Source organism: Arachis ipaensis, chromosome B09, assembly GCF_000816755.2.
Source record: "Arachis ipaensis cultivar K30076 chromosome B09, Araip1.1, whole genome shotgun sequence".
Lineage (NCBI taxonomy): Eukaryota > Viridiplantae > Streptophyta > Magnoliopsida > Fabales > Fabaceae > Arachis > Arachis ipaensis.
The window spans coordinates 145,079,884-145,093,837 of NC_029793.2; the positions used below are offsets into that span (position 1 = coordinate 145,079,884).

Here is a 13,954-nt window from a genome sequence, read left to right on the forward strand (position 1 = left end):
TATATATATATATATATATTTTTTTTTTTTACCAAAGATAGGAGATTCGAACCCGCAACCTCTTAATTGAGTATGAGGAGACGATTTGGATTACGAAATAGGAGTCGTTAGGCTAAATATTAACAAAAGTAAATTACAGCAATTATTGTGAAGATCATGTAGAACAATAATTAACTACATGAACGTCCTTCGTTTTCAACATTCTTTTTCATACTCTTCTCTTTAATCTTCTTTATACAACTTAACTGAATGACTACAAGTATTGAACAAGAGAATCTTGATCAAGTTTATTCTCAGTACAATCCAAAACATGTTTCACGTCTAGCGGGGAAATGGCTCAGTAATGGAATCTTCATTCTCCGATGCTTGAACAGATTGGTTACCTGATTCAGTTGAACCTCTTGTCTCCGAATTGTACTCTTCTGAATGGATGTCTGATAAACTTCTATTATTATGAATCAAAAGACCAGGTTGTGAAGGCAATGGAAGAGTAACAGAGTGGCTGTTAAGCATGATTATAACCGAAGCCATGGTTGGTCTGTCAGCTACATTTTCCTGAACACAAAGCAAGCCAATGTGGATACATCTCATTATTTCATTTCTTGATCCATCAGTAATTGTCGGATCAACAATGTTTGATGCTGTCCCTTCTCTCCAGCTTCTCCATGCCTGCAAAGTCAAGCTCAATCTTGATTTAATCTTTTCAACTTTGCAAATTTAAACTTGGATGATAGGTAATGGAAAGAAGCTTTACTTACAAAGCTCACTATGTCCTCTGCATTCTCCCCTCGACGAACACTACTGTTCTTCTGGCCGCTTACAATCTCAAGAACTAGTACACCAAAACTATAAACGTCGGATTTTGTTGAAAATTGTCCACGAAATGCATATTCAGGCGCCATGTATCCACTGTGTGCCAACATGAGCATAACTCAATTAGCTTTAGATGGTAAAAACATTGATTGGTACAATTAACTAGTACTGACATGTTCTTAACTTCTTATACTTACTAAGTTCCAACGATTCTACTTGTTTTGCCTTGAGTTTGATCCACGGCAAATAGTCTTGCTAAGCCGAAATCTGATATTTTTGGGTTCATTTCTGTATCTAAGAGAATGTTGCTTGCTTTGAGATCACGATGAATGATTCTCAAACGGGAATCCTCGTGAAGGTAAAGTAAACCTCGAGCAATGCCTCCTATGATTTTGTACCTTCTTTTCCAATCCAATTGTGCGCGTTTGATTTGGTCTGCAAACCAAAGCCAATATATAATCTTTTAGACTATTCAGAATGTTTATGCACTATGCAGAAAAAATGAACTAATAGATATACAGTCCAAGCAAGCAAGCAAAAGTTGTGAACTTACCAAATATGAAGAAATCAAGGCTTTTATTGGGAACATATTCATAAATCAGTAACCTTTCTCTTCTTTCCAAACAACAGCCAAGTATCCTAACCAAGTTTCGGTGCTGAAGCTTGGCCACTAACATCACTTCATTCTTAAACTCTAAATCTCCCTGCAAAGAATTTATGGACAATCTTTTGACTGCAACCTCCTGCCCATTGGAGAGCCTTCCCTGGAAAATTTGAGTTTGATGAAAGTAATTTAGAGTCTACAATATGTCAATATCTATTCAAGGCTACATCAACGTGGATATGACGAATATTTCGATGTAGGATTGTTGTATTTTACCTTGTAAACAGGTCCAAATCCACCTTGTCCTAACTTATTCTCATCAGAAAAGTTGTTGGTAGCGGCCATGATGGTGGCAAAGTCCAACTGCAATGTCTCAGATGATCTAAATTCATCACTGTCTTCAGCTTTAATTGGTGGTATGTTATGATCAGTGCGTGCTGCAAATGGAATTAAAGTTCATTTAGATTGTCTTCTTATTATCAATGTTATCTGTTTTCACAAAAGTCATCGCTTCTTGTTCTTTGAAACACATGAATGAAGTTGATGATATCCAAGAAATTGTTTTTCTCCTACAGTTTACCTTCAACTTGTGTTGGCGACCGCATCCTCCTCCTTCTTAAATAGATGCAAATAAGGATGATCAATATAACCAAAGCAGTAATTGGCACAACTATTGCTATTACTACATTTCGTGATGTGTTGCTGCTCTTTCCTGCAAAAAAACAGAAAATAATTCTGGTTTTTCAAGTACTAGTTCATTGCCATTATCAACTTTTAAGCATGATATGGTATCTAATTACATACCTTGTGTTGAATCCATATCAGTAGATGAGGGATGAGTAGCAGAATCTGGTGCTGGTGCTGGTGGAGGTGGAACATTTGCAAGGTCATAGAAGGGGTATATCTCATACCTGAAGTTACAGCTAGGTTCCAAAATTCTACCACCTTTCTTGCTATCACAACACTGTGGGATTCCTGTGATAGCCTGAATCAAACAAGCATAGCAGTCTTGCTGAGACAAATCAGGTGTACACTGCACAAGACCATAGACTGTTTGGAAGCCTGGTCCTTTTGCACTTGATGCAGCGAATTTTCGCTTCGAGTTCCCAGATGAAGCATTGCTTATTAGATCATTTAGAAGGGTATCCAGCACTTTGTTGAACTCATCAACATCTGTTGCATTTCCACTGTTCCTCATGAAGAAACTAGGATAAGTTTCCATTCTGTTAAATATTGATGATTGGTTTGAGTAGCGAAGCATGCACTTGTCATACCACCCAATTGCTTCCTTTTGATTTGGACAGAGACTTGTGAGTAGGACTCTTGAATCATTGAGGCAGCTAAGGCAATCATTTTGCTTCACATCTCCTCTGCATAGCCCTATTGCGTTGACTCTGTCGTTGTCTTTGCCATAAGAGAAGTTGTAAAAGCCATAATCAATGTTTTTGTTGGAAGAAAGGTTGGACAAAAGGGTGTTAAGGTTGCTGCTGTAGGTACTATTAGCAGTGTAATTGCCATTGTCATTCATACAGAAGGAGTATAGAAAGTTTGGCTGCGCTTTGGGTTGAGGTAAGAGTATGACAAGGATACAAAGAAATAATAGCATTCTGGAAAGTGCCATGCCTATGGTTTTTGCTTCAATTTAAGGTGATGACTGTGGAAGAGTGCTTTTATTTGGTGCTGGGGAAGTGATTCAAGTTTTCTCCATTTCTTGTATATATATATATGTAGTTAACAGACTTATTAAACAATGAATTTTCTTGCACTAGTTCAACACGTTGGTAAGTAGTAAGCTATGAATATGAACATTAAATTTTGGAGCTTATAATTTTCATTTTTATTTTGTGTATATATAAATAAGAAGCTTCTTTGAAAAAAGAGGGTATGACCAAATCTTCCTTTAGAAACTAAAAAATAAAATAAAATGAGAACCGTATTTCACGGTTTAACTTGTTTAAGTGATGTGGACTTTGAATATTCTTAATGAGTAAAGTAGATGAATACGACAGGAGTGCATAATGGTTGGTTGATCATTGAGGACACAACTACTCCTCTCTTTGTCAAAGTAAACCCACCTTTCTAAATTTATTCCATTCCTAGTCATTTCTTTCTTGTTTTTAAATGCAACTTGGTACCTTTGGTTTTCTTCTTTTTAATTATAAGCGGTGAAAGATTATGGATGATTTATATTTTCCGACAGATAATCCGAATTAATCTCTGTTTACTCTTGAGGTTAATTGCAGTGTATGTAGGATTACAACTTGTTAAGAGCCTTAGCAATCTGTGGCAACAATCAATTTGTTTTTGGAAGTTAAACTTCATACATACTTGCAGTGGCGGATCTTGAAACAAAATTTTGGGGCCAGATAGAAGATAATTGTTAAGATGCTTTTGATATGAACCCATTGAAGATAAGTTTGTCTAACTTCATTTCTCTGATTTGGGTGATATTGCCAAATTTAAAGCCGTTTTTAAGGTCTCGTTCCAAAAAATTAAGGTCAAACTTATCAGATGCAACTCTTTAAACTTTTGAAGGTTATATCTCACTTTCTTCATGATTTATTAAAGTAGAAAAACTATCTACAAGTGTTGATATTATAAAAGTTATATGTTCTCCTTCTTGAATATTAGCCTTTCTCTTAAAAAATTGTATCAATTCTTTAGTTTTTCACGATTATTTTATATAAAAATTTAAATATATATCCTGTAAAATATGTAAAGAAATTAGAAGGACAAATATTAAAATTTATCTATAATATTTATTGAATTTTTTTATCAATTTATACAAATACAATAATATCAATACTTATTGAATATTCTAATATTTTTTATCATATAAAAAATTAAATTAAATAAACAGTAAAATATAAAATAATATCAAATTACATAAATAAAAAATACCTAATTTTTTTATATTTGAACTCAAAGGTAGAGGGAGTATTATTTATTGAATAGAGATGAAGATTGAACTTTGGTATTTTAAGTCATAATAAAGTATTTGAGCCAACTGAAATATTTTTAATTTTTTGAAAAAGTACTACTAATTTTTTTAACAAAAGTTTGGGGGGCCATGGCCCCCCCCTTGTCTCAACTAAGCTCCCCCACTGCATACTTGTAAATTGAATAATAAGAATGGCACTTGTCACACTTCATGTACAAAAATCAATGCATAAAGTGCACTAGAATGTCACCTTAATCACTAAATTCATTAGCATATACAATTTGTTTCTTCTGTGCTTCAATCAGTTTCCCTTGAACTATACTCCCATGATGGAATAGTTGATAAACCTCTGCTGTCCACAAGAAATGGAGGCTTTGATGGCACTGGAAGAGTGAGAGAATGGCTGTTAAGCATGAGCACAATAGAAGCCATGTTTGGTCTATCAGCTAAATTTTCCTGAACACACAGTAAACCAATGTGGATACATCTCAGTATTTCATTTCTTGAACCATTATTCATTGTGTGATCTATTATGTTTGATGCTGTTCCGTCCCTCCAATTTTTCCATGCCTGCAAGGATTAATATTCACTCTTTTAGTATCAGCAATTTCACCTCAACTGGTACTAAAAAATGAAAATTGTGAGAAGAAGGAAGAGACTACTTACAAAGCTTATTAGGTCCTCCACATCCTCTCCCTTGTGGAAGCCACTATTTTTCTGGCCACTTACTATCTCTAGAACCATTACGCCAAAACTAAAGACATCTGATTTCACAGAGAATTGTCCTTGCATTATATACTCAGGTGCCATGTATCCACTACATTCCAATATGTTTAACTTCAATTAGGAAAAAAAAATACTAGATTCTATTTATGTTTCTAAGTACTGAACAAAACAAAATAACCTTAGATATTATAGAACTTACTATGTTCCAACAACTCTATTTGTGTTTCCTTGAGTTTGATCCACAAGAAACAATCTTGCCATGCCAAAATCTGATATTTTCGGATTCATTTCTTCGTCTAAAAGGATGTTACTTGCTTTAAGGTCACGATGAATAATACGCAGACGCGAATCCTCGTGAAGATAAAGAAGGCCTTTAGCAATGCCTCCAATGATTTTGTATCGCTTTTCCCAATCCAGATGAGCACGTTTGATTGGATCTGCAAATCGAACCCAAGGTATATGCATATGCACAATTAAGTACTTGACCATTCAAGAGAACTGAAATGTCACCAAGGTAGAATCCAATGAAGAAAAGTTCTAACTTACCAAATATGAAGTAATCAAGACTTTTATTAGGAACAAACTCATAAACCAGTAATCTTTCTTTTCTTTCCAAGCAAAAACCAAGTAGCCTAACTAAATTGCGGTGCTGAAGCTTGGCCACTAACAGAACTTCATTCTTAAATTCTGTGTCTCCTTGTCCTGAATTCATTGACAGCCTTTTGACTGCAATTTCTCTTCCATTAGAAAGCTTACCCTGAAAATATATTAGTCAGGTACATGTAATTTTGGTGCTAACATTCTGTGAGTGGCACTTTTCAAGATTAGTTTATAATTTACATTTAAATGAAAGAAAACACTGTATATTCTTACCTTGTAAACAGGTCCAAATCCTCCTCGTCCTAGCTTATTTTCTTCTGAAAAGTTATTAGTAGCCGTTCTGATGGTGTCAAAGTTGAATTGCAATGACTCAATAGGTTCAATTTCATTGTTAACTTCAGCTGCACATGGAAAAAGAGTATAAGTGCATAACCAATCTCATTTCTTGAAAGGAAGACTTAAGATTTGCAGGAGCAAATTAGTGAAACATTATGGCTAATGATAAATTTCACCCCCCTCCCCCCCTTCTTTGTTGGGTAGCCAATAGCTTATGTTATTGTTAGCTGTAGAGAAACTACTGAATTTTAAGTGAAATTTTGTCTTGATTCTAAATAAGGAATCATAAGAAAACAAAGATTGTCTTACTGTCATTGTGATTGTGAAAACTTCTCTTGCGCTTCCTTGCTCTTATGAAGATGCAAACAGAGATGAGCAGTACTAAAACGACGAAAATCGGCACTACCACTGCAATGACAATACCTGTTGAGTTGCTCTTTCCTGCAGATATCAAAATCATGTTAAGGGCTGACTATGATGCTCAACACTAACCTGAAAATTGGAAACTAAAAGCCCTTTACCACAGGTTGAAGTTTAGCAACTCCATTTATGTTTTCCTTCACCAAATTGAAAAAGAAATGAACCAACAAAAAGTATAACAAAAATTTGAACAGCCAAACCAACTTGGATGGGGCTTGTTTGATGCTTTGACTAGTTCAGTTTAAGCACATAAGAGGTACCTTTGGTAGAAGTGGCATTAGTATTGGTGACTGGAGGAGGAGGAGATTCTTTTGATGGCGAAGGCGGAGAAGTATCAGCTGTAGAGTCATAGAAAGGTGAAGTATCAAATCTAAGATTGCAGCTTGGTTTTCCAATTCTGCACTTTGTCAAGCCATAACAACGATCATTAATATTTGAGATGGCCTGGACCAAGCAATCATCACATTCTTGCTCTGATAAATCAGGTGTGCATTGCAGAAGAGCAAATATAGTCTGGAAGCTTGGTCCGGCCGCGCTTCCTGCAGCATACTTTTTAAGGGAATCACCTGATGAAGCATTTGTTCTAAGGCTTTCCAGCAAGTTCCTAAGCACTTGAATGAATTGATTCGTATCAGTTGCATTGATTCCAACCCACAGAAGGTAGGTAGGGTCAGGTTCCATGGTGTCAAATATGGACCGGTTCGAATAGCGCAACATGCAGTTGTCATACCAACCTATAGCCTCCTTCTGATTCGGACAACGATGCATCAGAAGGACTCTGGAATCATTGAGACAACTGCGGCAAGATTCCGGCTTAACATCTCCTCTACACATCCCAATTGCATTAACTTTGTCAGAGCCTTGTCCCTGAGAGAAGTTGTAGAAGCCATAATCAACTTCTGTATTTGAAGACAAAGTGGACAAAAGAGTGTTGAGGTTGGTGTGGTAGGCACTGTTTTCTGTGTAGTTTCCTTTATCATTCATGCAAAAATGGTACAGGAAGCTTGGCTGAGCTGTAGTATGAGAAATAAGCGTAAGAAGAAGACAAAGAAGTAGAGAAATCACTCTTGAACTTGAAGGTGCCATAGCCATAGCCATTGCAATTTAAGAATTATTATTATCTAGTCTCTATTTTGTAACATTGTGGACATTAAGTAATAGAAGATTGTTACAAGTTAAGAGGTTCTTTGAAACAATCTTCCGCGGAATCTTGCATGCTTGTTTTAGTGTTGCAAAAGTCCAAACTATGGTTTAAAATATGTATATAAAAATCCTAGACTTTTAGAGAATATTACTGATTTATACCTTAACATGAAATATTCACCGAAGTATAGCGTTTGTTTTGAGGTATTGAGACAGAGACTGAGAGACTGAGACTCAGTATCGTGTTTGTTAGTTCAGAGATTGGTACTAAAATTTCTGTCTCTGTCTCTAAAATTTCAGTATTTCAGTACCTCCAAAAAGTAGAGACACAGGAACCAGTGACGGACCCAGAAAATTTTAAGAGTGGGGGCAAAAAATATATATACTAAAATAAATTTTGTTAAATATTATTAATTATATAGAGATATAAAAATTAAAGAGTTAGTGAACACTTTCATTCTTAAAATACTATTCATTATATATAATTTATAAAAAAATATTTTTTATTTCTAAAACTTGAACTTAAAATATTTTAATTAAATTATAAATACCTTATTATCCTAACTAATTTTTTATACACATTTAATAATAAAAGACTAAATTAATTAGTATATTAGCGCTTAATGATACACTAATATTTATAATTTGAAACTAGAATTATATATAAATACTAAAAAAATTAAATCTGTATACGAAAAGTATGTTTATATAAAATAACAGAAACATAATTCACAATTTTTTCTTTCTTTCTTTTTAAAATAATTAAATTTGTTATATATTTTTTAATTTAATTTTGATATAATGTTAGATGAAAGATTTTATACATCTATTTAATTATGTATTGTAATTAAAATATTTTTCTATTACTATTTCTAAAAATAAAAAATTTATTCTAAATTAGTAAATTAATCAATTTATTTTAAAATTTTATACGCAATATAGGTACATATAATAGAACAAAAGATAAAAAATAAGCAATAAAAATGAATAAATCGAAAATAAAATAAAATATATAAAGTCACGAAGAAAATAAAATATTAGATTAATACCTAAACTACACTTGTTTGAATTAAAATTTGCAATTGAAAATATCAAAAAGAGAAACAATTAAATTGAAAGATACATAGGGTCATGGAGAACTATATAAAAAACATATAAAATATAAAGTAGTTTTTAGATAAATCGTAATGATATTTTGATATTCTATTGATATTAAAATATAAATTAAAATTTTTAATTATTTTTAATGTCTTATTTTAATTATATCAAGTATTTAAAATATTTTTTTATTTTAATAAATAATAATATATTATATCTAAATTTATTTTAAGAATATATGTTAAGAATAAGACTGGACACGCTGACACGTGACGGTATTTAGGCGTGTTCAGGTGTGTCTGGAGCAGGTCTGGAGAAGAATTTTTTATTTTTTATTAAGACACGGTTGGACACAGCAGATACGCGTGTCGGACGAGTGTCGGTGAGTGTCGTGTCCGAAATGTGTCTGACACGCGGACACGGCAACTCAGCGAAGTGTCCGTACTTCATAGTGGAGAACTATATAAAAAACATAAAAAATTTAAAATTTATTTTTTGATGAAGAGAAGATGACCACTAGATAAGGAATAGAAAAAAAAGTTGAAAATATAAAAATAAAAAGAGGGTTTAAGGGAATAAAGGAGTGACGACACAAGAATTAAATTTGATTAGGTTAAATAATAATTAAAATGATAGAGAAATAAAAAAAATGAATTTGAAACTTTAGCTAATTGAGTTTAATTTATTTATAGTGGGGTCATTTAAAATTTGAAGTGGGGGCATATTATATATAACTATATTTTAAAAAAAAAATTAAAACACTGTGGGGGCAAGTGCCCCCTCTTCTTTACTACTGGGTCCGTCCCTGCAGGGAACTAAAATTTTTAGAGATGGAGACTGAAACTTTAATAACATTTTATACCTAAAATACTTTCATTTCAATTAATTAATTCCAATTTTACCCTTTGTGCAAATTAAATTAGAGTTTCATTCTTATTTCAATTCCTGTCTTTCATTTTGCACCAAACAGAATATTAAGATTTATTTCAATTCCTGTCTTTTAGTTTCTGTCTCTTAGTCTCAGTCTTTCCATCTCTATCTCTTTACCAAACGCTACCTAAAAGACTAAAAGTCCATCCACACAATGCCGTGGGGTATTTTCCACTTACAAAGTTGACCAAAATGCAAACCGTGTAAACCGCAAAGGAAAGATTGGCATTGACCACGTAAACACTTTCAAGAAGCTTGATTGCCAGATCACAAGAATTGTTCTGCTATCTCATATCTTTTTGCATGCAATGCTAATGTTTATTTCAATACATAGAATGCAAGTCCAACTCTTGGAATCGTGAAACGTGGCCTAGTTTTCCAATCCTTTCATATTTAATAGTTAGCAAACTTAAAAGGCAACATCAAAATATGATATGAATAAGCTCCAGTTGACTAATTCAATCCATCTTCATTTCAACGACAATTAAATCACTGAAATAATAATACCAAAAAAAGTGGGTGATAGAGACCGGTAGATGACAATCTTTGGAAATCCCTTCGTTGATTTGATCCTTTAATCGCCAACCATTGCTCACAAATTTGTTTTATTTATTTTTAACAGGCTTACTAGTTACTACCACAATATTTTCATATTAGCATGGTAAAAAGTCATTTAATATTGACAGCTAGAAGAGTTAAAGCAGCAAAGGCAAAAAATCTTCTGTAATATTTATTGTTATGGTTTTAATTTGTATACTTTTGCTGCCAGAGGCAGACTAGAGAATCTTCCTCAGAACGCTTTGTCAAGCTGTAACTAAAAATTTCATTCATAATATTTACAACCAGAATTCATTTCAGGTATCAATATTTACAACTGGTTTGGGTTGAGGAACTCATAAAATCAATCCTTTACCGAGGGACTAGTTGAGTGATGGAAACTTCATTGTTAGACCAAGGAATTGAAGAGGTGGTAGACTGATCAGAATCAAGCCCATCTTGTAGCCTGTTTGGTTTTCTTCCATGCAGGAAAGAAGCTGGTTGTCGCGGTAGCGATAAGGTCACTGAATAACTGTTAAGCATGAGCAAAATATTCGCCATTGAAGGCCGCGCTGAAGGACTTTCCTGAACACATAATAAACCAATATGGATGCATCTGATGACTTCATTTCTTGAATAAGAGCCTCTCAGTGTTGGATCCAACAGCTCCAGAGGCGTGTTCTGTGTCCAATTTTTCCAAGCCTGTTATAATACAATGTTAGTATTTAAGCTCAGAATCTCATAATCCTCTGGCATTTGTAGCTGAGTTATGAATCATCTACACTTGTCAAATACTCACATAGCTTAAGAGGTCATCAGCAAGATGTGTTTGATAAAATTCAGTGTTCTTCTTGCCACTAACAATCTCCAAAACTAATACACCAAAGCTGAAGATATCAGATTTCACCGAGAACTGTCCACGCATTGCATATTCTGGAGACATATAACCACTGAAAACAACATTATCATATCAATGTTAAAAATATTTAAGAACAAAGAAGATAAATTTCTAGCATTCTTCTTTTTTGTATTCTTTCACAAAATCCAATTACGACACTAACAGTCTATGGATTAAGTCGGATAAATTAGAAAATTCTCAGACTTACTATGTCCCAACAATTCGTCCTGTATTCACTTGAGTTTGATCTGCCTCGAAAATTTTTGCCATACCAAAATCTGAAATCTTTGGGTTCATGTTCTCATCTAATAGAACATTACTAGCTTTGAGATCACGGTGTATAATCCTAAGTTGAGAATCTTCATGTAGATAAAGAATTCCTCTGGCAATGCCAGTTATAATCTTGTAGCGTCTTGACCAATCTAACTCTCTTTGCTTTACAGGATCTGCAAATTTCGCCAAATGAAAAATATCCAAATTAGCAATAATAGCAGGGTTAGTACCTATCACAGAATAAAAATGCATCAATCAACCCCTTCCAACATCATTGTTCCATGTAAACACTATTATCTCAAGTAATTGAAGGGTTGAAAAGGTACAAACCGAATAGAAAGTAATCAAGGCTTTTGTTTGGTATGTATTCATAGACAAGCAACTTCTCACGCCCCTCCAAGCAATATCCCAAGAGCCTCACTAAGTTTCTGTGTTGAAGCTTGGCCACAAGAGTAGCTTCATTCCTGAACTCTACTGCACCCTGCAAGGATGTCAATGAAAGCCTCTTCACTGCTATCTCCTGTCCTTCAGGGAGAACACCCTGAAAAACCAAACATGAAATTAGTCAAATCAAATGTAGTACTTAACTTAGCACAGAAAACATGTCTCTACATTTTTGCATAAACAAGTCCCTAACCTTATAAACCACACCAAATCCGCCTTGACCAATCTTGTTCTCATCTGAGAAACAGCCGGTTGCAGCTTCGATTGTAGCGAAATCAAACTGCAACGACTCGACATCTGTAAGATCCTCCCGAACTACACAGCAGGGATAGTAATTCCATGAGTAACCAAATCAGAATAAACGAAACCAATTAACTGGAATAACAGTGCAACCATAAAGAAAAAAGAGATTACTTGAATCCCGGGCAAATGAACTATACTTCTTTCTTGACCTCCAACGAAGGATGCAGCAGCCGAGAATGAAAAGTGCCGCAACAACACCAATGGGGGCAACAATGGCAGCAATTAAAGTGGCATTACTCTTTCCTCCTGCACAAAGTCATGAACTTTACAACTAGCTAAAACAAGGCCATTAGACCTTGAAACAGGTCTAAGGCAATAAAGTAGAATAGATAGGTAAATACTATTAGAATATCATAATTAGGGAACAAAATCAGGAAAATATCAAAGAGGATTAAAAAAAAATCAATGTAATTTATTAAGATATTATTCCATAACAAGAGTTTTTTTTTTTCTAATCCTCTTTGATATTTTCCTGATTTTGTTCCCTAATTATGATATTCTAATAGATACCTTTTGAAGATGGAGGAAGAACTGGTTGAGTGGACGACCACGATTCGTTGTAAAATGGGTTCAGCTCGTATCTGAGATTGCAAATTGGGAGCAGAGATCGTGCGCCTTGTTTGCCAGTTGGAATGGAAGCGATGCCACTTTGGAAACACATGTTGCAGTCATAAGAGGACATGTCAGGAACGCACTGCGCCATCGTGTAGAGCTTCTGCGACCCTCCGATGGCAGCTTCTTTGGTAGCAAACTTGTAATCACCCGAGGCAGAGTTTGAAGCTTGCTTAGCAATTTCATTCAGCGTCGTTGCCACCAAATCGTTGAACTGTTGGAGCTCGGAGTCAGAGATGTTTTTCTCGTTGTAAAGGTTCATTCCGGGGACTATGTTGTTCAAGAAGGAGAGGTTGGTGTAGCGTAGCATGCACTCGTCGTACCAGATTATGGACTCTGTTTGGTTGGTGCATAGCTTCCTTATCTCTTTTGCTGCGGTGGTTACACAGTCGCTGCAGAGGGTAGAGGTGACGTCAGGGCGGCAGAGGAAGTAGCCCTTGATCTCACCCTGGTTGACGGTGGTGCGGTAGAAACCGTGGTGGAGAGAAGCGTTGGAGATGAGGGAAGATAAGAAGAGATTTAAATTGGAGGAATACGAAGAATTAGGTAGGTAATAGGATCCATCTGTGCAGAAATTAGAGGTGAATGTTGGAGCTGCTTCACTTTCAAAGCTCATAAACACGAACACCGAAGCCACAAGTACTATCAAGTTTGTTTCAGAGGATTTCCAAGTTCTCATCTCTTTGTTCTCCGCTCTCAGGATCAGTCCAATTATTTTTGTTTGTGTAGTGACTGGTTTTGAAGATTTGAATTAAATTGCGGTGAGGGAGATGCTATGGAGCTTCCCTGCAACGAAAACTGGTTAGACAGAACAGGGGAGAATGAAGAAAATAAAGAAAGAATAGGGGTACAAGTTATATTATTTTTTTTATATATATTTCTTGTTGGGGTCAACTTTTTAGCTATGCTTTTGTTATACTATGAATGAATCTGGGTCTCAGTGACGTTGACAATCAGATTCAAGGCGAGGGTAAGTGAAACTGGACCCAGGAGAAGGGACTTAAGACAAGTTGAAAGGGGACCAATAAGTTCCAAAAAGTCAAGTTTGATGGCTAAAACCTAAAAGGATTGAGAATTCATAATGGCTTTTGCTTAATCTTCTTAATTCTCACAAATTAAAAATTATGTTATTGACACTATTTTATAGTGCACTTTTTTATACATCTTTTATTTTTAGATATAAAATAAAATTAATAAATATACTATATTTCTAAAAAAATCATTAGTTAATAAATATATATTAAGATTACCAGACGAAAATTTTTAAAATTTAATA

The 13,954-nt window shown here is 34.5% G+C and overlaps 3 protein-coding genes across 3 annotated transcripts; all 3 read right to left on the reverse strand.

The window, feature by feature from the left end:
• LOC110266447 (putative receptor-like protein kinase At4g00960) lies at window positions 189-3,167 on the reverse strand. Its single transcript, XM_021111179.1, has 7 exons — window positions 2,222-3,167; window positions 1,998-2,129; window positions 1,694-1,854; window positions 1,367-1,577; window positions 1,011-1,248; window positions 759-909; window positions 189-669 (listed from the first exon to the last, which is right to left on the reverse strand). Exons 1-7 carry the CDS (start codon window positions 3,036-3,038, stop codon window positions 322-324), a joined length of 2,058 nt encoding a protein of 685 aa, XP_020966838.1. The 5' UTR covers window positions 3,039-3,167; the 3' UTR covers window positions 189-321.
• Window positions 4,606-7,658, reverse strand: LOC110266448 (cysteine-rich receptor-like protein kinase 29). The gene is made up of 7 exons (XM_021111187.1): window positions 6,701-7,658; window positions 6,330-6,461; window positions 5,958-6,085; window positions 5,631-5,841; window positions 5,284-5,521; window positions 5,025-5,175; window positions 4,606-4,928 (listed from the first exon to the last, which is right to left on the reverse strand). Exons 1-7 carry the CDS (start codon window positions 7,536-7,538, stop codon window positions 4,656-4,658), a joined length of 1,971 nt encoding a protein of 656 aa, XP_020966846.1. The 5' UTR covers window positions 7,539-7,658; the 3' UTR covers window positions 4,606-4,655.
• Window positions 10,398-13,629, reverse strand: LOC107616124 (cysteine-rich receptor-like protein kinase 10). Its single transcript, XM_021111188.1, has 7 exons — window positions 12,577-13,629; window positions 12,178-12,312; window positions 11,957-12,078; window positions 11,650-11,860; window positions 11,255-11,492; window positions 10,948-11,098; window positions 10,398-10,850 (listed from the first exon to the last, which is right to left on the reverse strand). Exons 1-7 carry the CDS (start codon window positions 13,355-13,357, stop codon window positions 10,521-10,523), a joined length of 1,968 nt encoding a protein of 655 aa, XP_020966847.1. The 5' UTR covers window positions 13,358-13,629; the 3' UTR covers window positions 10,398-10,520.

What these genes read in the sequence shown, in the direction of transcription:
- LOC110266447 (XM_021111179.1), bottom strand. Translation starts at nt 3,038, where the DNA reads ATGGCACTTTCCAGAATGCTATTATTTCTTTGTATCCTTGTCATACTC. An exon ending in TGATATGGATTCAACACAAG is followed by an intron (nt 2,130 to 2,221) that starts GTATGTAATTAG and finishes GTTTTTTTGCAG; the next exon opens with GAAAGAGCAGCAACACATCA. An exon ending in AGTAGAATCGTTGGAACTTA is followed by an intron (nt 910 to 1,010) that starts GTAAGTATAAGA and finishes GTTGGCACACAG; the next exon opens with TGGATACATGGCGCCTGAAT.
- LOC110266448 (XM_021111187.1), bottom strand. Translation starts at nt 7,538, where the DNA reads ATGGCTATGGCTATGGCACCTTCAAGTTCAAGAGTGATTTCTCTACTT. An exon ending in TTTTCACAATCACAATGACA is followed by an intron (nt 6,086 to 6,329) that starts GTAAGACAATCT and finishes TTCCATGTGCAG; the next exon opens with CTGAAGTTAACAATGAAATT. An exon ending in TCTTGATTACTTCATATTTG is followed by an intron (nt 5,522 to 5,630) that starts GTAAGTTAGAAC and finishes TTCGATTTGCAG; the next exon opens with ATCCAATCAAACGTGCTCAT.
- LOC107616124 (XM_021111188.1), bottom strand. Translation starts at nt 13,357, where the DNA reads ATGAGAACTTGGAAATCCTCTGAAACAAACTTGATAGTACTTGTGGCT. An exon ending in TCTTCCTCCATCTTCAAAAG is followed by an intron (nt 12,313 to 12,576) that starts GTATCTATTAGA and finishes GACTTTGTGCAG; the next exon opens with GAGGAAAGAGTAATGCCACT. An exon ending in GGACGAATTGTTGGGACATA is followed by an intron (nt 11,099 to 11,254) that starts GTAAGTCTGAGA and finishes TGTTGTTTTCAG; the next exon opens with TGGTTATATGTCTCCAGAAT.